This window comes from Rhinopithecus bieti, unplaced genomic scaffold, assembly GCF_001698545.2.
Source record: "Rhinopithecus bieti isolate Rb0 unplaced genomic scaffold, ASM169854v2 scaffold_73860, whole genome shotgun sequence".
Taxonomy (NCBI): Eukaryota; Metazoa; Chordata; class Mammalia; order Primates; family Cercopithecidae; genus Rhinopithecus; species Rhinopithecus bieti.
The window spans coordinates 194,632-221,998 of NW_016828141.1; the positions used below are offsets into that span (position 1 = coordinate 194,632).

Below are 27,367 nucleotides of genomic sequence, written 5' to 3' on the forward strand. Positions count from 1 at the left end.
CTTTTTTTTTTTTTTTTTTTTTTGAGACGGAGTCTTGCTTTGTTGCCCAGGCTGGAGTGCAGTGGCGCGATCTTGGCTCACAGCAACCTCTTTCTTCCAGGTTCAAGCAATTCTCTTCCCTCAGCCTCCCAAGTAGGTAGGACTACAGGTGTGTGCCACCACACTTGGCTATTTTTTTGTATTTGTATTTGTATTTGTATTTTTTTTATTATTATTTTTTGAGAAGGAGTCTCGCTCAGTGCCAAGGCTGGAGTGTAGTGGCGCTATCTCGGCTCACTGCAAGCTCCGCCTCCCAGGTTCACGCCATTCTCCTGCCTCAGCCTCCCAAGTAGCTGGGACTACAGGCGCCCGCCACCACGCCCAGCTAATTTTGGCATTTTAGTAGAGATGGGGTTTCACTGTGTTAACCAGGATGGTCTCGATTTCCTGACCTCGTGATCCACCCGCCTCGGCCTCCCAAAGTGCTGGGATTACAGGCGTGAGTCACCGCGCCCTACTTTTTTGTATTTTTAGTAGAGATGGGGTTTCACCATATTGGCCAGGCTTCTCTCCAACTCCTGACTTCAGGTGATCTGCCCGCCTCAGCCACCCTAAGTGCTGGGATTACAGGCGTGAGCCACCGCGCCCGGCCCACACTCTTAATAGTCACTCACCTTCTCCACTGTCCTCCTTCAGCTCTAGCAACTACTAATCTACTTTATATAGAGATTTGTCTGTTTTATATACTTCATATAAATGAAATCATACAGTATGTGGCATTTAACTTTTATTTTTGCTTAACAAAATGCTTTCAAAGTCATCCATGTTGTAGCATGTATCAAGTCCTTCACCCATTTTAAAGTCAAGTAATATTTTATTGTTGAATATACCACGTTTTATTTACCTATCCATCAGCTGATGACCATTTGGGTTGTTTGCATTTTTTGAATATCATGAGTAATAATGCTATCAACTTTTGTGTAGAAGTTTTTATATAGACATGTGTTTCCAATTCTCTTGGGTATACACCTAGGAGTAGAATTGCTAGGTCACACAGTTACAAGAAAGGGGTCCTGATCCAGACCCCAAGAGAAGGTTCTTGGATATTAGGCAAGAAAGAGTTCAGGGTGAGTCCACAAAGTAAAGTGAAAGCAAGTTTATTAAGAAAGTAAAGGACTAAAGAATGGCTACTCCATAGACAGAGCAGCCCATATTGATGGTTATTTATTTCCTGATTATATGCTAAGCAAGGGGTGGATTATTCATGCCTTCCCTTTTTAGACCATTTAGGGTAACTTCCTGATGCTGCCATGGCATTTGTAAACTGGCATGGTGCTGGTGGGAGTATAGCAGTGAGGACGACCAGAGGTCACTCTTGTCGCCATATTGGTGTTGGTGGGTTTTAGCTGGGTTCTTTACTGAAACCTGTTTTATTAGCAAGGTCTTTATGATCTGTATTTTGTGCTGACTTCCTATCTTATTCTGTGACTTAGAGTGCCTTAACTGTCTGGGAATGCAGCCTAGTAGGTTTTAGCCTCATTTTACCCAGCTTCTACTCAAGATGGGGTTGCTCTGGTTCACACACCTCTGATAACACGGTAACTCCATGTTTAACATTTTGAGAAGTTGCCAAACTATTTTCCAAAGAAGGCACACCATTTTCCAATCTCACCAGCTATGTGTAAAGGTTCAAATTTCTCTACGTCCTTGCCAATATTTGTTATTGTCTATTATTTTTGATTCTAGTCAATATGGTGGGTGTGAAGTAGTATGTTAACTGTGATTTTGACTTGCATTTCCCAAATGACTAATAATGTTAAGAAACTTTTTGTGTCCTTATAGTACTTTTGTATATCTTCTTTGGAGAAAGGTCAAATTCAGAGCATGTTAGGCCAAAGCAATTGAGAAAGAACAGGAACTTTTAATCTCTTCCAGCTTGGCTTTGAATAGCAAGAGCCAAACCTGAAGGAAGGGAAGAAAAAGTTTAGTTACAAACAACAGATTTCAAAGAAAACTAATAATGTTGCCATTTACCTTATCAGTGTCTTTCCTGAAGAGTCTAGGCCTATTTAGAATGACAAAAGAGAGAGCTTCACAGCACTCCAATAACTCCACCTAAGGCAGGACTTTTTCTCTGTATTACTCACAATTGGAGAGAATGCAAAGGAGTCTGGGATGATGTCAACACATCAGGACAGTAAAACTGAGGAACAGCTGCACAGCTAAGACAACTAAATTATTTATCAGCCTGCTAGACCTGGCAGCAAGTGAGAGTAAGTTGGTTACATTAACTTCCTTTTCCCAAGAGGGTCCCTGGAATGTATAATCTGATATGTACTTCCTACTATATCATTAAGCAAGGGTGAGTTGAAATACGTTTTCTCTCTTTGTCTATTTTTTGTCTTTTAAAAAAAACTTTCTTATAATGTCCCAATTAATAATTTAGTAAGAAATGTTATTTGTCCAAGACCTTGTCAGTGTCATATACGTATAAATACCCAGTGAATAATAACATACATAAGTGCACCATCCAGGGACACAAATCAGAACAACTCATAAGTTAGGCTGACATGTTTCCAAGATCCAATCATGCAAAATTGGGAATCAAAGGTAGAGAGTTCTTAAAAAGTTAGTGAGACAGAAGTCTTTTATTCCAAGAAAATCTCATCAAATGTTTTAGAGGGAAAATTGGACATGAAATTAATTTTAATACAAGCAAAGAAGTGGTTCTGATATGCTTTGTTTCCTACCTAAAAATCAGGAGATCTAAACATAGCATCCATGCCCCACTTCTTTTCACATAGATAAAGGAACGGTACTCACATCAGGTGGTAAAAAGTGAATTTGTTGACTTAATTTGGTTCTCCAATTTGGTGTTCTCAGTAAAGTTCAGTTTTCCTTAAGGTATCTAGACTTTTACTCCCCCATTTGTGAATGTGTAACACCTCATTCAAATTGACTTTTAAGTACTTTTTGTGACATATTAGGTTAATCTTTGCTACTTTTCTCTATGAAAAAAAAAATTTTTTATTTATTCGCTTATCTCCATGTGTCTTTATAATTTCTTTTTTTTTTTTCTCTATTGAGGCGGAGTCTCGCTCTTGTCGCTCTCCGAGGACGGAGTGCATGAGAGTCCCGATCAGCGACACATGCATAAGCTCCGCCTCTGGATTTCTTTTCAGGCCATTCGCACTGCCTCAGCCTCCACCGAGTAAATGAACTCGGACTTACGGGACTAGCCACCAGCCAGCACCGAAATATCCTCAGATGAAAACTAAAAGAGTTAGTAGACACTCTCGCCGGGCTAGGTGTATTTTAGTAGAGACGGAGTTTCCACCGTGTTAGCGCAGAGGTCCCCTCGATCTCCTGACCTCGTGATCCGCCCGTCCAGCCTCCAAAGTGCTGGTTAGAAAAAAAAAAAAAAAAGCCACCGCGCCCGGCCATCGCTTTCTTTAAAGGTATCACCATAGTCCCAACATTTAGATAATGACTTTTTTTTTTTTTTAACTTTTGTCACTGACATTTCTCCATTGTGATTGAGTGGTAAATAATTGAAGAGAACTATTTCTTAGCTGGAGATTAGTTAGGGGTTCTTCAATCCATTTGAAAAATGCAATTCATGTATAGAGACATATCTTAGATATATAAGAGAAGAAAGAAAATGAGTTAACTTGTTATAGTAGGAAAGAGGAGATTGGATCCTATTTTATAATTTCACAATGTTTTCCTTTTCCCCCAGGTACTTCCTAGACTCTCAGAATAGACTCGAATACATTCAATTAATTCAAATACATATTTTCACAGTACTATATGGGATAGCATAGAGATTAATGCAACCAGTTTATAAAGTCAGAGTTTATAAAACTTCCATTTTATAAATTAAAAATGGCTTCTCTAGCAAAATAAATCTGAGTCCTAAAATAATCTCTAATATTTATTGTCTCAATTTGAGTCAAATACGGGGTAAGTAGAGTATACTGCAGTGACAATAACAGTGAACACTTAGAGAGTCAAGTAAATTACTTGAACTTGTCTTTCAAAACACAGCCTAGGAAAATATTGAGATTACTGTGTTTGGTCTGGATAGGTTTTTGACCAAGAAACTAAGAAACTCTTTATATCTGTAAGTATACACAGCTTTTCAAAGGCACCAGAGAAAACTCTTGTTTGTTCTTGAAGAAGGAGTGATTCACTATACAAAGGAAGTTGTTCTAGTATGTTATATAAAGGAAAGATAAAAAGGTTCACTAAATTTCTACATGTTCTCACTTGTAAGTGACAGCTAAACATTGAATGCACATGGACATAAAAATGATAACAGTAGACACTGTGAGCTACTAGACAGGGATAGGGCGTGGGGGTTGAAAAACTACCTAATGGATACTTACGCTCACTACCTGGGTGACAAGATCCATTCCCTAGAGCTCAGCATCATGCAATATCCTCATGTAACAAACCTGCTCATGTACCCCTGTATCTAAAATAGAAGTTGGGTGGACGCAGTTGCTCACACCTGTAATCCCAGCACTTTGGGAAGCCGAGGCGGGTGGGTCACCTGAGGTCAGGAGTTCAAGATCAGCCTGGCCAGCATGGTGAAACCCTGTCTCTACTAAAAATACAAAAATTAGTCAGGTATAGAGGCACGCACCCATAATCCCAGCTACTCGGGAGGCTGAGGCACAAAAATCGCTTGAAACAGGGAGATGAAGATGGCAGTGAGCTGAGATCACACCACTGCACTCCAGCCTGGGCAACAGAGTGAGACTTCATCTCAAAAAAATAATAGTAATACAATAAAAGTTGAATTTTTAGAACAATAATAATAATAATGCCAATGAACAAACAAACAGAATAAAGAGATTCATTACTGTAATCTCACGGGGAGAAACTCACAAGTGGGTGGTAAATTTATGCTAGAAATTTCAGAAGGGGATAGGTGGGGGCTGGGGAGGGCAATGGCAGAAATCACTCCTAAAGCCCCCTTTTTTTTTTTTATTTCTTCATTTTCAGAACAGGATTCCCCAGGTGTTGTACTCTTGCCTTCTTGTCACACTTATCTAACCATATCACTTTCAATATCATTATATTCAATGCTCTGTCTGGCTATACTTTATTTCTCTCAGTCTCTGTCTTTCCATATCACTTTTAAATTGTTTTCTCTTCTGCTGCAAGTATTGTTTTACAATGAATATTCAGAATGAATAGTCAATAAGAAATAAGTCCACATGCAAACCATCCACCCTCACCTGGGTTATTTTGCAGTAGACCTCTAACTGGCCTTTCCCTCGGTAATCCACTCTTCTCACAATAGTCAGAGAGATGTTATTAAAACATAACTCAGCTTATGTCACTTTACTACTTACAACCCTAAAAATCTCACCATTATATTTAGAATAAAAACCAGACTCCTTATCATGACTGGCAGAACCCTCTGCAACTTGGTCCTGCTTAATTTTCTGTAGCCTCCTCTCAACGTACTGCTACCACCCACAAATATTCCTTCTGTTCCTTAAGAACAGGAAACTCATTCCTACTTTAAAATGGTGTGTCTGCTCTCCCTTCCACCAGATGCACATGGCTCCCCGTACGTTCATTTAGATCTTGGTTTAAATATCACCTCCTCGGAGAGTTCTTCCCTTAGTAACTACAGAAGTAGCCTTCTCACTTGATGTTATTTTCCTTCCTTCCTTGTCATAGTATCCTTCATTGAAACACACGCTATGAGAGCAGAGCCCTGAATCTCCAGGACCTGAAACAATTCCTGACACATGGCAGGTGCTCCATAAATATTTGTCAAACAAACAAAGCTGTAAACTTCTTCGTTGAAGGCTTTAATGGTACTGCTTTCCTTTCAGAATAATCTGGGGTTCTTTCATCTTCTTGTGGCTATTTGAGAAAGACAGCTCAATTATTATGCAAGCACATTTCCCCTTAATGTTATGTGACTTCGATATTGCTTTTGCTCTTCCAAATTTGCTTCACTTTGTCTGATACATAATTTAGCTTCTCATTGTGCCTGTTTATTCAACTTGAGTTAAACACTATGTTTGTACTGGGTACTGTATTTACATGTCTACTTTGCATTTTGTGTGTTTACTTCATTTTTACATCCTGAAAACAAATATGAGTACTTAATCATCTGTTTCCATTTTAATTCAGCATTGGTATGGACTGTACTATGGCTCACACAATCCAAACACAAATTAAGGCATCTTCTGATTAGAAAATCTGACATAAAATACTAAAATATTTCTTTGGTCAGAATTATTTATAGAGCTATGGCTTTTGTAACACAAAATAGCAAATACTTTTACAGCTGTGGAAAAGAAAGACGATGATTAAAGAATTTCATGGAATCTTTGTTGTTGTTGTTGTTGTTGTTTTTAGGAGGTTGATTGGGGCTGATAAATTTGTGCTTTAGTTTGATTTAAAAACAACAATACGCAGTGTCACCAGAGAGTTCTTCAGTGTATTCAATAAAAAAAGCAAAAGGCAAAAGACCAACCTGGAAAAGTAGTTTTATATTTACAAAGGTTACAGGTCAGCACATTCAGAGAGAAATATAGCCAGTACTGTTTCTCATAAATTTTTTATACTTGAACATAGGAGTCAAACGTGACAATGTTCTGCTGCACTTTGTGTTCACATAGATGAAGGAGACCAGTAAGTCATAGCAAAGCTGACTGCAAAAAGCCAACAGCTAAGAATCTCTATATGGATCACAGAATTACTGGTATTTTTTTTTTTTTTTTTGCCTGTGAGACAAAAGCATTTTCACTATCTTTCCAACTTATTCCTTCTTATAGCTTTATTCCAGAAATTCTTTAACCTCATGAGACTAAAAGTCACTGATTCTACCACTTCTCACTGGCCATTGCCCATCTGGTGTTTCTCTCCTCCTTGCCCTGTTTAAATTTCAAGGTGAATCATTACAATCACTATCCATATGCACATTCAACTCCTCATTTTCTCTATCAACCACCCATCTTCTTCTGACAAAATAAAAATCCTGGTTAAATCCAGTTCTATACCTACCTGGAAAATGAATCCAGGTAAATGAATGAGGCTAAAAAACGGACACATAATCAAATGTTCTAGTGTCCAAGAGGGCTTAATTTCCCCTCTGACTAATCTTTTGACTAAACTTTAGACAGTCAGCTTCCTGACTCAAGGCTACTGATTTCCTTTCACTTAGAGCACTAACTTTTAAAGAACTTTCAACTGAAAATTCTTAATCTGCCTCTTTGTGATGAAAATCTTCTCCCAGCTGATTTCACACCCCAGGAATATCTTTCTCAAGGACCTTGGAGCCATCCTTTAGAAATGTAATCTTAGAAGGAAGGAGACAGGTCCTTTTCTCTCAGTCTCTCCGGAGGATGGGACCCTAACTTTCATAAGGAACAAATAGCAAACACAGATGGCCTAATGATGATGGACAACTGCCTCGCTCCTAGAGTACCCCCACTGGAGTTACCTATGTGACTTTTCCACTAGCTTACCCCAGTGCTTAAAAGCTCTCCTACCTTTTGTTCCATGGATTTAAATATCCTTCCCCTATTGCAATAGTCTTGAATAAATGCTTGTTGTCTGTTTAACTTAGATTTGGGATTGCTAACATCAAGCAGGGCCTTAATGATGCCTAGCAATCATACACTTTCCCTAGTCCATTCACTTTTCCATTTTTCTCCTACTTTCTTCCTCAAACCATTTGTACCTCTACCCCATCCCCAGTCTCATTTGATCACCTTGCTTTCTGTATCACTGTGAAAATAGAATATATCATAACAGACTTTCCACAGCTCCAGTCACTACATCAATCCACCCATCTGCATGTGTATCCAGATAGTCTACCTTCCCTGTTTCTAGAGGCACTATAGCGCCTATTCTCTTGTGCTTACTCAAGAGGCTATATGTGCAAGCCTCTCTGTCTCCTGCTTCAATAATGATTTCTGTTCTTCTCTCAACCTGACTTTCCCTTTCCTATCTGCTGACCCCATTTCTCTCCTTATCTTTTCACCTAAATTAAAATCCAAGCTTTGCTGACTCTTCTCTAAGCTATTATCTTCTCTTGGATTTTAACATGCAAAATGCTCCTGATTTTCCTCCTACTTCCACAGGCTTTCCTGGTCTCTCTTCATTCCTCATTCTCTTAAGGTAGAAATGTGAAGAATCAGTCAAGGCTTTATGCCTTCCTCTTCATTCATTCATTCATTATCTTTTATCCCTATAGGTCTACCTTCCCTTTTCTGATACAGACCACTGTTCACATGTATCCAATGTTCAATATTTTGTTTGTCAGGACTCCCAGCAAAATGTATTTTTGTGCTCATATATTTTAATATATTTAAATGATGTTTCAATAACTATCTCTTTTATTTGGTTTTAAGCTTTTCTCTCAGCATGATGTTTTTAAGATCTATTCATGGTTTTATAATAATTGTTGGCTGCTCCCTCCTTCAGGGTTCTGCCTTGTGTTCATCTGCATTTGGTCCCACAGAGTGATATTCAGATAGCCAACAGTTCCCTCCACACAAACAATGCTACAACAAACCATCTACCTACCAGAGATCTCTAAGTTTCTGATTGTACCCTAGTCTCTCTCCCTGAGCTTCTTATCTCTCCACCTCAGTGTACTGTTCTTCCAGTCTTCTTCATGTCACTTCATAACAACTCCATCCTTCTAATTTTTTACAACAGAAACCTCAGGGTTTCCCCTTGATTCCTCTCTTTCTCTCATTTCACTAGTGTACTGCAATGGTAAAGCTTTTCAGTTTTACCTTCAACATATAGTCACAATCAGCTGTGTGCGGTGACTCACACCTGTAATCCCAGCACTTTGGGAGGCCGAGGCAGGCAGATCACGAGGTCAGGAGTTTGAGACCAGCCTGGCCAACATAGTGAAACCCTGTCTCTACTAAAAATACAAAAAATTAGCTGGGCATGGTGGCGGGCACCTGTAATCCCAGCTACTCAGGAGGCCGAGTCAGGAGAATGGCTTGAACCCAGGAGGCAGAGGTTGCAGTGAGCTGAGATCGCGTCAATTGCACTTCCCAAGCCCCTGGGTGAGCAGAGCAAGACACTGTCTTCAAAAAATATATTATGTATATTTATATTTATATATGTATATATATTTATATTTATATATGTATATATTTATATTTGTATATGTATATATTTATATTTACATATGTATATTTTTTTATATATATAGTCACAATCTGAGGATTTTTCAATCTCCTTTTCCTACAGTGAATAAAGTCACCACTATTGCTCTCTGGATTATTGTAGCAGCCTCTTTATTTTTTTTTCAACATAGCAGCCACAACAATTTTGTTAAAAACCTAAGTCAAATAATTTCATTGCTCTGCTTAGAGCCATCCAATGACTTTTATCTCACTCTAAGTAAAAATTAAATTAATTGCAATGTTCTAAGTGGCCCTCCATTACTTGGCTGCACCTATAGCACTCTAGACACACCTTTTTCTGACCCCATCTTCCAATTCTGTCACCATGACCTCTCCCATATACTATTCCTGTATGACATTTTCTCCTGCTAATCTCTCTATTGTCAATTCACTCCAAAAGACTTAGACTTGAACCTTTAGAGAAAAAGTCTGAACTTTCATACACCACCAATGTACCTCTATTTCCTCAGCAAACAGGAAAACACAATTTTTTAATCTTTTCAACCTGAAACAAAACTTATATGCCCAATACCTTTAGGACAACAACTTTAGACTATATTCCGTATAAAGCTCATCAATTTAAATGGAAAAACTTCCTCCTGCTGCTGCTGTTATGAATCCCAGTCTACAAAAGGATAACCTCATGTGTATTGTTTCTCCTCTTTCTCAAAACCATAGCTTTATGGGTTCAGAGAAAAACAACTAAAAGTGACATTCCACTTTCAGGCATAAAATTATGTGTATCAAATATACTTACATGGTAATAAAATAAGTGCCCAACTACTAATCCCAGTTGTAAATTTGCTAATCTGAAGCTTCAGAGTGGCGATAACTACAATTTTACTTTACACTAGTTAAAATAAGAGAAATATGCCAGTTCCTATTCTTGTAAGTCAAAGTAACATGGTATTTACAACAACAAAAAGTTTGTCTCCCTCTATAATTAGGTTGATTTGCACATCCCTGCATATAAATGTCAGACATGCTAAGCTACTTTCTATATGAAGCCAAATATATAGCTCATCCCAGAGCTTAAAACATTTTTTAAAGGTCTCTGCAGTTTGTGATTCCTCATCACACAGCTGTGAAAGAAACCAGCCAAGCAGGCTGGATCCCATCTCAAAAAGTTCAAAGGCTAAAAACAATTACCTCTTCAAGGACATCAGCGAGCTTGCTGAGGATCTCTTCAGGAAGGCTCTGGAATGTTGGAACACTGAAAAACAAAACAGAATAGTGCTGAACACATGAAGCGCAACTTACTTTTATAAGTAATAAAAATGACCATGAATCTAAATTAAAATAGAAAACTATTTTATGACAAAGAATCTGCCAAAAAAAAAAAAAAAAAAAAAAAACTGCATTAGCCACACAACCTGAAAAAAAAGTAAAAAGCTGCAGATGAAGATCAAAGCAATCATTTAAGCATGGTTTGATGTCTAACAGGGAAAAGGCATGGAGTATGAAAAAAAAAACTTGGAGTTTGGATAGACTGAGTCCAAATCACTGTTATATTTACCTGCATGACCATGGATATGTAAATCAAAAATAAAATTCTAAGCCCCCCAGTCAACTGATGGATGCCCCTCTTGGCCAAGGGCATTCCAAAGTAAACCTGAAAAACTACTTCAGTCCATGATGGGAAGGAAGGGATTGGACATGCCTCATTATACCCTCTTCCCTTTGGAATTCAGTCACAAAACTACCAGATTAACATTAAAATATAAATAGAAATCTTAAGACTCATTGTAAGTCTTAAAATACAAATCTTAAGACTGACAAAACAGATTCTTTGTAGAAATAAGATACCAAATTCCAACCTGACTCTAGTATAGAATCACATGACAGATAGCATACCCTGAAAGAAATTGAAGTATTTTACCCCAAAATATATTCCTTTGACATATTTTGAAAAATATTTCTCTCCTGTAGAACTATCTCTTGTGGGGAAAATCTACATTCTATACAGAATCCCCTTTGCTTTCCAGGTCTTTTCCCTAATCTTCGAGAGAATTAATTAAGAGTCTGGCATCTTTTTATGTCTGATAAGAGTTCTGAAGCCTGCTACCTGGAGGCTTTATCTGCATAATAAGAACCTTCATCTCCACAACCCCTTATCTTAATCCAGAAACTCCTTTTATTGATTCTGGGTCGTCAGATAATAACTTAATTCTTATAATCAATTGTCAATCAGAAAATCTTCTAATCTACCTATGACCTAGAAGCTCCCACTTTGAGTTTCCCACCTTTCTAGGCCAAACCAATGTATACCTTATATGTACTGATGGATGTCTGCCTGTAACTTCTGTCCCCCTAAAATGTATAAAATCAAGCTGTAAACCAACCACCCTGGGCATATGTTCTCAGGACTTCGTGGGGCTGTATCATGGGTCATGGCCCTCACATTTGGCTCAGAATAGATCTCTACAAATAGTTTTCAGAGTTTGACTCTTTTTGTTGATAGGTGCCTCAACTTATAATGAGGAGAAAGCCACTCTCTCCTCTGTTAGTCTGCTGTCACCAGGTTCCTTTAAGCTCTATTTCCCTTTCCAGGTCTCCCTCCATACACACACCTTTCTCCAGGCCAACTCCTAACCATTATTCAAGACACAGGTTGATTGATGATGCATTCAGATATGCAAGCATTCACTTAACAACTTTGGAAAGCTTCCCACTCTCCTCAACCCCTCTCCAGCTAGGTCAAGTTCTCCTATCATGATCTCTTTAATCTCATACTACAACTGTAATTAGATAATTAATTGGATACTTGTTATTGCATGTCTTCTCTGCTAGAATTAAAATCCACAAAATAAGAACTATATCTGTCTTTTCAAGCCCCTGTATTTTCAGCGATTTGTAAATAACAAACAACATATTTTGAATGTAGTTACGAAAGCATGAATTTGTGAATGCTTCATAAGACAGTGATTAGACCTGAAAAGGTCTACCCATGAAATATATTAGTTTAGTTTGCTCCAATACATCAAAATACAATGTTAGTTCCATTCTTTTCACCGTGTTCTCTTATATCTCCCCATTAAACAGTAAATAAAAATACCAAATGATGTCAAATGTACAAACCAATACAACTTATTTTATGTGAAATTATAATAACTTTAAATTTAGAAAACAAAAGCTTATCAACATGTAATTACTGAAACTTCACTGGAAAATCTAACTGGGATGTGGAACTATAGTCTTAATTAATCAGAGCTTAATGTCTGACTGGAGAAAAGGTTATAACTGAGTGCATATATATTTGTATGCCTGACATTTGACTTATAGCACAATTTTGACTTGATTACAATGATACAATAAAAAAATAATAATATGCTCTTTTGGTAAAAGCATGAAAGTTTTGTTGTTAATTTATCACCTTGATTTCCATTACTTAGGGTAAAGCTCATTGATGAAATCCCAAGGTTTTATGCAGAGGTGTAACAATTCACCCAGAACCATCTGTTGTACCAGATTTACTGCTACGGTCTGAGCCATGTGGGGTTTAATTTCCAGAAGGCAGCCTATTTCAGCAGCTGGATGGACCATATCACAGAGAGACAGAAGGAGATAGAGGAAGCTGTTTCCATGAGTTATGTAGGTTGAAAAATTTAGTCCTGCCTTGTTCTTTTAATGAGCTGTATTTCAGTTTCTTGTGAGATGAATAATTAGAGTGCTTCTATCCCATATGTATTTGTGGAAAATACAAACTAGAACTGAGTTTTTCTCATTTTATTATAATTGGCTTCCTTCTTTAGACCAGCCTATTCCTATTATACTATGCCTCTTACTTTACTTTAGGCTCTGGCTATCCCTAGCCATACTACAGTATTTTCATTTCCATGAGAGTTCTTATCCAAGAGAAGAAATTTACTTGACTATAGAATGCATTAAGTGAAAACAAAAGCATCAGGTTTTAGGAGGGCATTTTAAACATATAATCTTTCACAATTTTAATGCCTTTTTTAAATGCCTCAAAACATTGAGCAGCATTTATTGCTAATAAAATTAAGGATGATTTTAAGAAGAAACACTCTAAAATATTACCAGTAACAACTGAAGCACGTCTGGACTTCACAAAAGAAAACTATTTAACAGGAAAATAAGTGCCTTCACTTTCATAAATTACTGTGTACACACTTTTCTAGCCATCTTTACACATCTAAGATTTATATTCTGCAAACACTAGATAAATTCTGTCACATAATTGATTTGCTTTCTAAGAATGACTGGTCTACTAGTAGCTTACACACTAGGAACAAAACAATTGAGAATGTTTATAGTTTGAATTTCTACCCATGAAATATATTAGTTCAGTTTGCTCCAATACATCAAAATACATCAATTTAGACTCCACAAATTATATATAAGATAATTCAAAATAAAGTTATCTATACTGTAGAAAACTGAAGGCAGAATAATTACAAGGACGAACTTCCAGATAAAATGTTTAAACATTAGAGAAGAATATTTTCAGTTATATAAAAAAAAAATATTGTAACAATTTACATGCTAATTATCAGTAATTCTTACAGATGCATTACCTATTGTTTTGATTCCCTAAGGACTTGCAATAGGCCCAACGTTACAGAATGCACTAGAATGTAATATAATAGAGATGATTTAATGTGCGGTGCTTTTCCATTGGTTTTTCTAATTGAATGTAGCAAGGACTTAGAATTTGTAATGACAATAATAGAAGATGAGATTTGAGTAGTTTCTCTTTGCCAGGCAGTGAGCTAAGGGTTTTATAGATAATATAAATTTCATTTTTACAACAACCTTATCAAATAGCCATTCTTATTGTCATCTATTTTATAGATAAGACAACTGAGACCTTGAAAGTCTGCCTGAGGTCATTCCACTCTCAGCACTGGTGAAGAAAGGATGAAACATCCCCTCTAACTGATGGTGGAGCTGATTGCTTACTCACTGAGCTACATACTTTTCAATGAATGTACTAAAAAAATGCCTTTCAAAACAACACTGTATTCTTTTAGATAGTGATATGGAAATAAATAAATAATATTAGTAACATTTGATTTAGTGACTTCATTTATTTCCAAACATTTTATTATAAAGAATGTCAAATCAATTGAAAGTCTGGAATAATAAAGATCACCTCTATCCCCAACCTACAGAATGACAACTGTTAACAGGTATCATTCTTTATTTATCTACTCTCAATCCATGTATTCTTCTATGTGTGTGCATAGATTAATGGATATATGGATATTTTTGGATGACACATTTGAGAGTAAGTTGCCAATATGAAACAATTTGAATACTTCAGCATACATATCAAAAAAAAAAAATTCTCCTAAGGAAATAAACTTAATCCCATGATCACAGCTAACAAAATTAACTATAAGTCTATAATATCATCTAGTATTTATCTCACATTCAAATATTACCTATCATCCAAAAGTGTCTTTATCAATATTTTGTTGTTGTTTTCAAACCAAATCCAGTCAAAATCTGAACACTGCTTTTGGCTGTCATTCCTCTCTTTCATCTCTCATTTTATGACAACCCTCCCACCTTTGCCCATATGACACTGACATTTTGAAGAGATTAGGACAGTTGTATTAGTAGATGTTCCATTTTCTTAATTCATCTTAGTAATTTTATTTATGGTTTCCTATTGCATGAAAATAATAACTAAGAGGGGGAAAACCTAAGTACGAATAATTTTATTAAAGCATGTCAATAAAAACAAAAACTGGGAGCACATATAGAATAACATAATTAAATGCAGCAAGAGTTCTCAAAATGTGGTCTGGGAACCCAGGGATTTCCTGTGACCCTTTTATATGGGTCTTCAAATGTCAAAACTATTTCCATAAATTGGAGTTTGCTTTTTTCACTTATTCTTTCACATGCACACAGTAGAATTCTCCAGAGATCACCTGACATAGAATGATATTATCACTTTGATGACAAATAGAATGCATGCTTGTTTGTTCTTGGGTTCCCTAAAATTTTTAAGGTAGTAGATTTATGATAGGTGTACTGTTTACATAACTTAGTATGCTATTAGTACTTCTACTGTGTTCTTACTAGTCATTACACCTGTTATAATCTCTGTAACCTTATTATCATCATCTACTAGATCATTCTTTTGAAATCCTTAATGTTTCTGTGTGCCTGAGTAGAAAAAAAAGTAAATACATTTGGATTCCTTATTTTTCAATAACAGTTTTACATATTTTTAAAACATTTATACATTTGAAATTTTATCTTGTAATTTTAGAATTGTATAGTACTACTAAGAAGTTAATAAAAGAAAGTTTAAGGCTGGGTGTGGTGGCTCACGCTTGTAATTCCAGCACTTTGGGAGGCTGAGGCAGGCAGATCACTCACAGCCAGGAGTTCGAGACCAGCCTGACCAACATGGAGAAACCCCATTTCTACTAAAACTACAAAATTAGCCAGGCATGATGGCACAGGACTTTAATCCCAGCTATTTGGGAAGCTGAGGCAGGAGAATTGCTTGAACCCGGGAGGCAGAAGTTGCAGTGAGCCAAGATCATGCCATTGCACTCTCCAGTCTGGGCAACAAGAGCAAAACTCCATCTCAAAAAATAAATAAATAAATAAATAAAATAAAAAATAAAAGTTTATATAATATTTTCTTAATTTAAGAACAGATTATCTGCTTGGAAAGNAAGTTAATAAAAGAAAGTTTAAGGCTGGGTGTGGTGGCTCACGCTTGTAATTCCAGCACTTTGGGAGGCTGAGGCAGGCAGATCACTCACAGCCAGGAGTTCGAGACCAGCCTGACCAACATGGAGAAACCCCATTTCTACTAAAACTACAAAATTAGCCAGGCATGATGGCACAGGACTTTAATCCCAGCTATTTGGGAAGCTGAGGCAGGAGAATTGCTTGAACCCGGGAGGCAGAAGTTGCAGTGAGCCAAGATCATGCCATTGCACTCTCCAGTCTGGGCAACAAGAGCAAAACTCCATCTCAAAAAATAAATAAATAAATAAATAAAAATAAAAAATAAAAGTTTATATAATATTTTTCTTAATTTAAGAACAGATTATCTGCTTTGAAAGGGTGATTAGTAGACTTATATTCTCAAGTCCCAGCAGTCAATCTTTAAGTCCAAAGACACTTGGAAAATATAAGAATGCATCAAAATATCAAAAGTACTCCATAAACATGTGTAATTATTATGTATCAATGAAATTTTTTAAATGTCACACCAGAGAGTTCCTGACTCATGGAAGATAGAGAATCCAAAGAAACTTGGAAACACTGTAAATAAGAAATACAAATAAGATGAAAGCTATCTTTCTCTCATTGTATAGATAATAATTTCCCTTAGTATGCTATACAAAACATTTTGGAAAGATTATCATTCCAGTTAAGTTATGACACCACTTTGAGACAAATCATTCAGATTTTAAAGAAAAGAAATTGAGTTTTAAAATGTAGACATGATGCATTTTCTAAAAGAAAAGTGTGTTGTATAGCTTTTCAACTTAAAACTGAAAATCAGTCAAGTATCTTATGGGTTACCATATTGCATTCAGTAGAGAAGATCACACAATAATTAAGAGATGAATGAAACCCTGTATAGTTGACTTTGCTGAATGCATGCTGGATGCAAAGTCAGTAAAAGAAATTATTGCACTGCGTCTTTCAAACGGTATGGTACCTTGCTGGAATTAAAGGCTTACCTACAAAACAAAGACTGAGTTAAGATCTTGTCTGCACAATTATACTTTTGCTTTACAAATGAATGAAGCTACAGACATGGCTGGATTCGCTGTTTTGTTTGTATTCCTCTAGTACCAGAACAAACTAATCATCAAAGAAATTATCATTTACATGAATATGTGGCAAGAAACACAAGTGGTAACTGTGCTATTCAGTGTTGAATAACTTTTTAAAAGATGGAGTTGAATAACTTTTTGACTGTCAAAGCTTATCCTGGAATGACTGTGTTGACATTTGCATTGATGGTGCAAAAGTGATGGTGGCTCTCAGTATAAATAAAAGCAGTCACACCAAACTATACTAGCTGTTATTTTCTTATTCACCACACAGTCACCATAGAAAAGATAAATAACATGCCAGTTTTACTTTAAAGTATGAAATTCTTTCTGAAATAGTAAAAGGTATTAATTTTCTTAAATTTAAATCTTTAAATTTTGCATGCATGTTTTTGATATTGTGTGTGTGACAAAATATTGAAGTATGATAGTTATCTCAAGGAAAATCATTTGAATGGTTGTTGGAGTTACAAGCTGAGTTAGCCATTTTTTTCATGGAACATCATTTTTTACTAGAAAATGATTTTAAAATTATGGGTATTGGCGGACTATTTTCAGAATGAACAAAGTTAAGCCCATCACTTAAAGGGCAATAACAGACAGTGGTTTTTGCCTATGATAAAATTCAAACTTTCAGCTGAAAATTAAAACTTCAGACAACTTTTATCTGCCACTGTCAGCATAAAAGCTTTCTAATACTTGAAGACTTTTCCTGATAACATCAGTAGTTAAGAAATATGACATTAAGAAATATGATTTTTTATATTGGAAATTTTGCATAACTCAGTGAGCCAATCATTTCCAAATGACAAAGCATAAAAGCATAATGTTATAAAAATCACACATGGGTAAATGATTCATTCAAATTGTAAGGTGGATAGGTGGATTTTAATGTTATAATAGAGTATGAAAAGTTTACTGCTATAGTTTCAGATTCCATATTGCAACTAACCTTTAAGAAACTGACACTTGTTGGATGTTAATGAAGTATGAAATCACAAAAAAGAATGCCCACATTATCTTGAAAGGCTATTAGCGTAAGCCTCCATTTTGCTACTACATATATCTGTGAGGTTTTATTTTCTCATATATTTCAACCTGAACCACATAAATTCAACAGATTGAATGCAGAAGAAGATTTGTGTGTTAGTCTGCTTGGCATTGCTATAATAGAATACCTAAGGTTGGGTAATTTACAAAGAAAAGAAGTTTCTTTGGGCTAATGATTCTACAGGCTGTAAAAGCATGGCATCAGCATCTGCTTGGCTTTCAGGGAAGGCCTCAGGAAACTTAAAATATGGTGGAAGACAATAAAGGATCAGGCACGTAGCATGGTGAGAGAGAGAGTAAGAGAGTTGTCAGGCTCTTTTAAACAACCAGTTTTCATGAGAATGAATAGAGTGAGAACTCACTCATCACCAAGGGCATGGCACTAACCCACTAATGAGGGATCCAACCCCATGATCCAATACCTCCCACTGAGTTCCTTCTCCAACACTAGGGATTGCATTTCAATATGAGATTTGGAGGGGGCCACACATCCAAACCATATCGATATGAGAATCCAGTCTTTTGTCAAGTTAGATAGATATTGAGAAATTTGTGATATATATATATATATATATATATATTATATATGTATATAATATATATTATATAAATTTTTTTGACACAGTCTCACTCTGTCGCCCAAGCTGGAGTGCAGTGGTGGGATCTGGGCTCAGTGCAACCTCCTCCTTCCAGGTTCAAGAGATTCTCAGGCCTCAGCCTCCTAAGTAGCTGGGACTACAGGCATGAGCCCGGCCAATTTTTTGTATTTTTAGTAGAGATGGGGATTTCACCATGTTAGTCAGGCTGGTCTTGAACTCCTGACTTCAAGTGATTCACCCTCCTTGATCTCCCAAAGTGCTGACATGTATAATTGTAAACCTAAAGTTCTTTCTATTTTTTTTTTGATTTGGGAAAATATGGTTATTTTAATTAAAAATAGACTTTATGTTACAACATAATATGTTTATTATTGAGGTTTCCAAATGAATTAGTGAATAAATATTTTTCAAATATTTTCATTTTTAATTCCAAATACAGTAAATACTAACAGATATAATCAACCTAAGTTGAAGAATCACTGACATGGTGATCAAAATTGATGTATTGATGAAAAATATGTAAAACATGGAATACCTACAAGATAATATTAAGAGAAGACATTAAAAGTTATGTATACAATGGAATGATTACACTTTACAGACACTTCCTATAATTGTGAACAGAGCTTTGCAGGCAAAAATCAAAAGGTTAACAGATATTGTGTTAGGTGGAATGACTATTAGTCTTATATTTTTTCTCTCTCGCTTTCTTATAATTTCAAAGTTTCTATTTTGTAAATATATTCTTATAATATCAAAAACATAAAGTGCACAATTATGGTTATAAGTAGATAAAATGTATCTGAATGGGCCCATTTAAAGAAAAAATATTATTTCTTTTTTAGAGACAGATTGCTCTGTCATCAGTGCTGGGGTGTAGTGGTATAATCATAACTCACTGCAGACCACAGCTTTAACCTCCTGGGCTCCAGCAATTCGCCTGCCCCAGCCTCCTGAGTAGCTAGGACTACAGATGTGCACCACCAGTTTTTTGAAGAGGCAGAGTCTCGCCATATTGTCCAGGCTGGTCTCAAACACCTGGCCTCAAGTGATCCTCCTTCCTTTGCCTCCCAAAGTGTTGGAGTTATAGGCATGAGTCACTATGCCTGGCCAATTTTTTTTTAATATTGGAAAAAATTGTTGTGTAATTAACTAATTTGTTTCTTCATCAAAACTTATTGAATAACTCATGAGCCACAAATTGTTTTAGGCATTTACGATTCATCAGTGCACCAAAGAAAAGATTTCTGCCTATTCATCAAGGAAATAGAAAATAAAGAATACGTATGATAAATAATGTATATTATACATATTTTAAATATACATCTATATCATAGAGTTACATTAGATAAGGGCTACAGAATTTTTTATTATTTAAAGTAGAACAGGGTAGCAGTTATTACAATGGAAGGAGGGGCAAGTTGAAAGATTAAACAGGCTGACCAGGATGTTCTCACTTTAAAGGTAAGATCTGAGCAGAACCTTGAGAAAGGTGAGGGAGATAGATAACTGGATTCTGGGGAAGAGCATCCAGGCAGAGTGAACAGAGTGAGCCAAGGATTTTTAAGTGCCTGGTAGATTCCAGGAGTAGCAAAGAGGTCAGGGTGCCTAGACTTCAGTGAACTGGGGAAAGGAGGAAGATGAGTAGACATCAAGAGGTAAGGGTGGGGGCAGGTCACAAAGGGGCTTATAGATCATTGTAAGAACTTAGCTCTAATCTGGGTGAAATGTAGAGCCATTGCAGGATTTTGAGCCTAGGAGTGACATATCTTACACATGAAAAAAATCCTTCTTCCAGCTTTAGGGAGAATAAACTGTAAAGTCGTAAAAGGGGACCCTGGTAGACCAGATAAGAGTCTACTGCATGACAGAGGATGGAGGGCTGGACAGCATGGAAGCAAAGGTGGAGATAAGGAGCAACTGGGCTCTGCCACATTTTGAAAGTAGAAGCAACATGATTTCCTAGTAGACTGAATGTAGAATGAAAGAGAAGATTTTGGACTGAGATGATGGGGTTTTCTAAATATATAATCATGGCATCTGCAAACAGAGACAATTTGACTTCCTCTCTTCCTATATGAATACCCTTTATTTATTTCTCTTGCCTGACTGTCCTAGCCAGAACTTCTAATACTACGTTGAATAGGAATGGTGGGAGAGGGCATCCTTGTCTTATGCCAGTTTTCAAAGGGAATGCTTCCAACTTTTGCCCATTCAGTATGATAGTGGCTGCGGGTTTGTCATAAATATCTCTTATTATTTCAAGATATATTAAATCAACACCTAGTTTATTGAGAGTTTTCAGCATGAAGTGGTGTCTAATTTTATCAAAGGTCTTTTCTGCATCTATTGAGATAATTATGTGGTTTTTGTCATTGGTTCTTTTTTTATTATTATTATTACACTTTATGTTCTAGGGTACATGTGTACAACATGCAGGTTTGTTACATATGTATACACGTGTCAAGTTGGTGTGCTGCACCCATTAACTCATCATTTACATTAGGTATATCTCCTAATGCTATCACTCCCCCCTCCCCCTACCCCACAACAGGCCCGGTGTGTGATGTTCCCCTTCCTGTGTCCAAGTGTTCTCACCAGGATACAAAATCAATGTGCAAAAATCAGAAACATTCCTACACACCAATAAAAGATAAACAGAGAGCCAAATCATGAGTGAACTCCCATTCACAAGTGCTACAAAGATAATAAAACACCTGGGAATACAACTTACAAAGGATGTGAAGGACCTCTTCAAGGAGAACTACAAACCACTGTTCAAGGAAATAAGAGAGGACACAAACAAGTGGAAAAACAGCCCATGCTCATGGATAGGAAGAATCAATATCATGAAAATGGCTATACTGCCCAAAGTAATTTATAGATTCAATGCTATCCCCATCAAGCTACCATTGACTTTCTTCACAGAATTAGAAAAAATTACTTTAAATTTTATATGGAACCAAAAAAGAGCTTGTATAGCCAAGACAATGATAAGCAAAAAGAACAAAGCTGGAGGCATCACGCTACCTGACTTCAAACTATATTACAAGGCTACAGTAACCACAACAGCATAGTACTGGTACCAAAACAGATATAAAGACCAATGGAACAGAATGGAGGCCTCAGAAATAAGAGCACACATATACAACCATCTGATCTTTGACAAACCTGACAAAAACAATCAACGGGGGAAAAGATTCCTATTTAATAAATGGTGTTGGGAAGACTGGCTAGCCACATGGAGAAAACTGAACCCCTTCCTTACATCTTATACAAAAATTAACTAAAGATGGATTAAAGACTTAAACATAAGGCCTAAAACCATAAAAAGCCTAGAAGAAAACCTAGGCAATACCATTCAGGATATAGGCATGGGCAAAGTCTTCATGACTAAAACACCAAAAGCAATGGTAACAAAAGCCAAAATTGACAAATGGGATCTAATTAAACTAAAGAGTTTCTGCACAGCAAAAGAAACTGTCATTAGAGTGAACAGGCAACCTACACAATGGGAGAAAATTTTTGCAATCTTTCTATCTGACAAAGAGCAAATATCCAGAATTTACAAAGAACTTAAACAAATTTACAAGGAAGAAACAACCCCATCAAAAAGTGGGCGAAGGATATGAACAGACACTTCTCAAAAGAAGACATTTATGCAGCCAACAAACATATGAAAAAAAAAAAAAAACTCATCATCACTGGTAATTAGAGAAATGCAAATCAAAACCACAATGAGATACCATTTCATGCCATTTAGAATGGCAATCATTAAAAAGTCAGGAAATAACAGATGCTGAAAAGGATGTGGAGAAATAGGAATGCTTTTACACTGTTGGGGGGAGTGTAACTTAGTTCAACCATGGTGGAAGACAGTGTGGAGATTCCTCAAGGATCTAGAACCAGAAATAGCATTTGACCCAGCAATCTTATTACTGGGTGTATACCTAAAGGATTATAAATCATTCTACTATAAAGACACATGCACACATATGTTTATTGCAGCACTGCTCACAATAGAAAAGACCTGGAACCAACCCAAATGCCCATCAGTGATAGACTGGATAAAGAAAATATGGCACATACACACCACAGAATACTATGCAGCCATAAAAAGGGATGAGTTCGCGTCCTTTACAGAGACATGGATGAAGCTGGAAACCATCATTCTCAGCAAACTAACACAAGAACAGAAAACCAAACACTGCATGTTCTCACTCATAAGTAGGAGTTGAACAAGGAGAATACATGGACACAGGGAGGGGAACATCACACACTGGGGCCTGTCAGGGGGTGGGAGGCTAGGGGAGGGATAGCATTAGAAGAAATACCTAATGTAGATGATGGATTGATAGGTGCAGCAAACTACCATGGCATGTGTATACCTATGTAACAAACCTGCAGGTTCTGCACATGTATCCCAGAACTTAAAGTACAACAATAATAATAATAATAAAGAAATACAGCTGAAAAAAAAAGAAAGAAAGAGAAGAGAAGAGACAAGGATGGCTCTCTGTGNTTATAAATCATTCTACTATAAAGACACATGCACACATATGTTTATTGCAGCACTGCTCACAATAGAAAAGACCTGGAACCAACCCAAATGCCCATCAGTGATAGACTGGATAAAGAAAATATGGCACATACACACCACAGAATACTATGCAGCCATAAAAAGGGATGAGTTCGCGTCCTTTACAGAGACATGGATGAAGCTGGAAACCATCATTCTCAGCAAACTAACACAAGAACAGAAAACCAAACACTGCATGTTCTCACTCATAAGTAGGAGTTGAACAAGGAGAATACATGGACACAGGGAGGGGAACATCACACACTGGGGCCTGTCAGGGGTGGGAGGCTAGGGGAGGGATAGCATTAGAAGAAATACCTAATGTAGATGATGGATTGATAGGTGCAGCAAACTACCATGGCATGTGTATACCTATGTAACAAACCTGCAGGTTCTGCACATGTATCCCAGAACTTAAAGTACAACAATAATAATAATAATAAAGAAATACAGCTGAAAAAAAAAGAAAGAAAGAGAAGAGAAGAGACAAGGATGGCTCTCTGTGGTTGGAAGGAATCAATAAAAACAATTTAATTTTTAAATATTCAACAAGCAAGTTATTTTCTAACTTAGTAGTAAAGGGTTTGATATTTTCAAAACATTATAGTTTTAAAATATAACCAAAGAATATCAGATGTAGCCCCATATTTATAAGCCAAAACATCTGAACAAACAAAAATCTGCAAATAGTTCAACAATGTCCTCTACCTAGGAAGAAGCATACGGAGTTATATTAATTATCTCTGGGAAGCATATGGAGAAGAGTAGCCTTCTGATTCTCTTACAAGAAATCATCCCTGCATCAAACTTAGTGCCGCTGACATTGACAAGTATTGTTTATTTCTGTGCCAGTGACTTCCTTACAGAATAAAAGAATAAAAGCAGAAATTTATGACTTTCTAAAAAAATCAATCTGTATTGATGAGGGATTAAAGGTCCTCAACCTTATATAAAGCTACCTAATTATTCCCCTTAGCAACCTTATCAGACATTTTTCTGCACCAAATAAACTTGTATCCCTTAATTGGATGCTTTGGTATTTATCCTGGTTCAGTCTGTTATGCAATTGTCTTACTACTGGTCCTTCTCTTAGTTTCTTGTCCCACATCTGACTTCAATCTACTTCACACATCACTGCCAGATTTAGCAATGTTTAGCCCTTATCACGTAGTGGCCGCAACCTATTAATAGCTGTCTATTATCTTGCCAGATTAGGAGAATTCAAATTTTTTTCACATAAAAATACTTTAAATAAGGAAAACCACTCTAGAGATACAAGATACACTGTATTTTTATTATATATGTGATAAAATTTAAACTCCTTATACTGGAGAATTGTACACTGGGTAAACATATGAGTTTTAGAATCAAAAGAAATCAGGTTAAGTTAGGCTCTGCTACTAATTATTAACTAATTATTAACTATGCTTTTGGCCAGTTATGTAACCTCTCTGCATCTCAGATTCTTTTTTTTTTTTTTTTTTTTTAAGAGACAGGGTCTTGCTCTGTCACCTAAGCTTAGCCTCCTGAGTAGCTAGGACTACAGGCACATTGCACACACTTGGCTCATTTTTATTTTATTTTTTTGTAGAGACTCGGTCTCATCATGTAACTCAGGCTTGTCTTGAACACCTGGCCTCAAGTGATCCTTCTGCCTCAACCTCCCAAAGTATTGGGATTACAGGCATGAGCCACCATGCCAGGCCTCAGATTTTTTACCTTAAAAATAAGATGATATCATTTTCTCCATAGAGTTGTGGTGAACACAATAAAAATAGTAGGTATAACATATTAAGAAGGTACCTGGCACATAATAAATGCTTAATAAAGTTCAGCCACTACCACAATTATGATACAGTATATGCAAAATGTTCCAAATGCTGTTATTATTTAAGACCTTCAGTAATCAAAACAAATCTCTAGTACATCAGATATGAACCTCAGTCTAGACTCAAGAATGTTGGAAATATCCTTTTCTTCATTTTAAAAATCAAATCATATGCGTTTGGAGTATCAACCTTTCTTTTTCAGGAAGATATTAAATCACACTCATTGTTTCGCTTTTCCTCAAGGTCATACCTGAATCTAGGAAGCATGTTATGTCCAAAAGGTGAGGAGCAAAATTGTTAACTTCCCTGCTATCAATGTCACAAGGGGCCCTTGGAGTCCAATGACTCTCTGCTTTCGTGTGCACAAAGGAGAAAGGGAACCTTGGTCAGGTCAACCTCTCTAGGTAATTGCATGCAGAGAAACCCACTCTTGGGGAAATGTCTCCAAGGTCTTCCTCTTTCTCCATTTGACTCAAGACACTCTTAGTACTTTCTTCCAATGAATCTAGGCTTTAAAAATACATAAGAAGCACATTATCTTCTAGACGCTTCTAGTACTGACCAAAAACTCTGAGACCAATAGACGGAAAGAGCCTAACAACCTGCTTGGGAAAGGAAAAAGAGAACAATATAGGGAAGATATTTTAACTATTTATATTTGAATAAACTGCCCTACAGATGCATTCCTAGCATTTTTAGAACCCTGGTTCCCAGTTCAACCAAGCTTTGTCTACCACAATCAGTCCACTCCAAACACACAGAAACCATGGCCTTTTTGCCAATGCTCAGACATGGGTTGGGAAAAATGACAGGGCAGGAAGAAAAAGTCTAGGAAACAGGCCCATGCAGATACTGGAAGTGAGCTCAGGAACATGTGGGCAAGAAACCCCAAGGTCCTGATTCTTTCTCTAGAAGGGGCTGGGCAACACACATTCTCTTGATTCCCCCCAAGGAAAGGGACACACCCAGAAGAAACTGAAAAGTTCAAGGAGAGGGCTCTAAAGAGGAACCTTTTGTCATCTTCACTATTCATCCAGTTCTGTCCTGCTCTTGCTAAGAACAACAGCTAAACTCTGCCCTTCTCTACCTAAGTCTTAAGCTTTATGCCTTTTCTCATGGAAACTCAATTCTTCAACACCTCTTCATTCATTCAATAAGTCTCAGTCCAGATGATTAATTTAATGGGGCAACAAATATAACCATTTTTAAATGATTTAGAAAAGAAATCTATGAACTTCCTCTATTATCCCTGTAATTCTCATTTAGACAAGAGTTCTATTCTTATCAATTAGGCATCTTCCTTATCGTCGTAACTATAGCAGCATGTGTAACAGATAGGCAACACTTTAGCTCACTGAAACTCAGTGTTCTCATCTCTAACATACAAATAACAAGTTGGGCCAAGCAATACCAGATAGCTGCCATAAAATAACATAAGCAAATACATTTAAAATTAAATCAATATACAAATATCAGTTATGAAAGCAACAAAAATCCTAAAACTGTTGTCTTTAAAATGATCTTCTAAAACTATGCTATATCTAACGATGAACTTTCATATTTCATTTTAATGTAATTCAGTTCAGCAGATTCTTATAACAGATCCTTGGTCAAAATGTCCTGAGTCAGTTGTTTCCGAACCGTAAAGTCATTAGATACCCTGATTCAAGAGGTCATGGGGTAGGTTCCAAGAAATCACTCTATTTTGTTAATTGTTGTAGAATATACTTAACGCAAAATGTACCATCTTAACCATTTTTAAGTATACAGCTAAATAGCATTAAGAACATTCACATTGTTGTACAACCATCACCACTGTCTCCAGAACTTTTTCAACCTTACCAGCTGAAATTGTGTACCTTTTGAAGAATAACTAGCCCCTGTCAACCACTAGTCTACTTTCTCTCTCTATGAATTTGACTATGGCAGATATCTCTTAGAAGTAGAATCATACAATATTTGTCCCTTTGTGTCTGCTTATTTCATCCAGTATAATATCTTCAATGTTCATTTTTGTTGTTCATCTACTCAGATAATTTTAATGTGCAGTAAGGTTGACAGCCTTACCTGTCAATTATTTTCATTTGGTATATGATAAAATAATCACTAAAACCCACAAACCTATTCCAGCTTATTTTCTGAAGTGTAGCCAAGTTTTTCAGCCTGCATTCTGGTTTATCAACCTCTGGATTCCCATATGCTTGTAGAAACTTCTTCAAAACTCAGGAACAATCTTTTCTGGAAAATGGCCCCTGACAACTTTCTCTCTACATCTAAGTAGGCATCCCACTTGAATAGCACTTACACTTGTATTGTAACCATCTGTTGGTATATTTGTCTCCTCTCTAATATATAAATTCATTGA

General features: G+C 36.5%; 1 protein-coding gene across 1 annotated transcript in view; it reads right to left on the reverse strand.

Moving 5' to 3' along the window:
* Positions 1-27,367, reverse strand: part of LOC108523607 (cGMP-dependent protein kinase 1-like) — a 626,604-nt gene that overhangs the window by 138,788 nt on the left and 460,449 nt on the right. Inside the window, exon 5 of the mRNA XM_017864291.1 lies at positions 10,314-10,377. Within this exon, the coding sequence (XP_017719780.1) occupies positions 10,314-10,377 (64 nt within the window). The remainder of the gene's footprint in view (positions 1-10,313; positions 10,378-27,367) is intronic.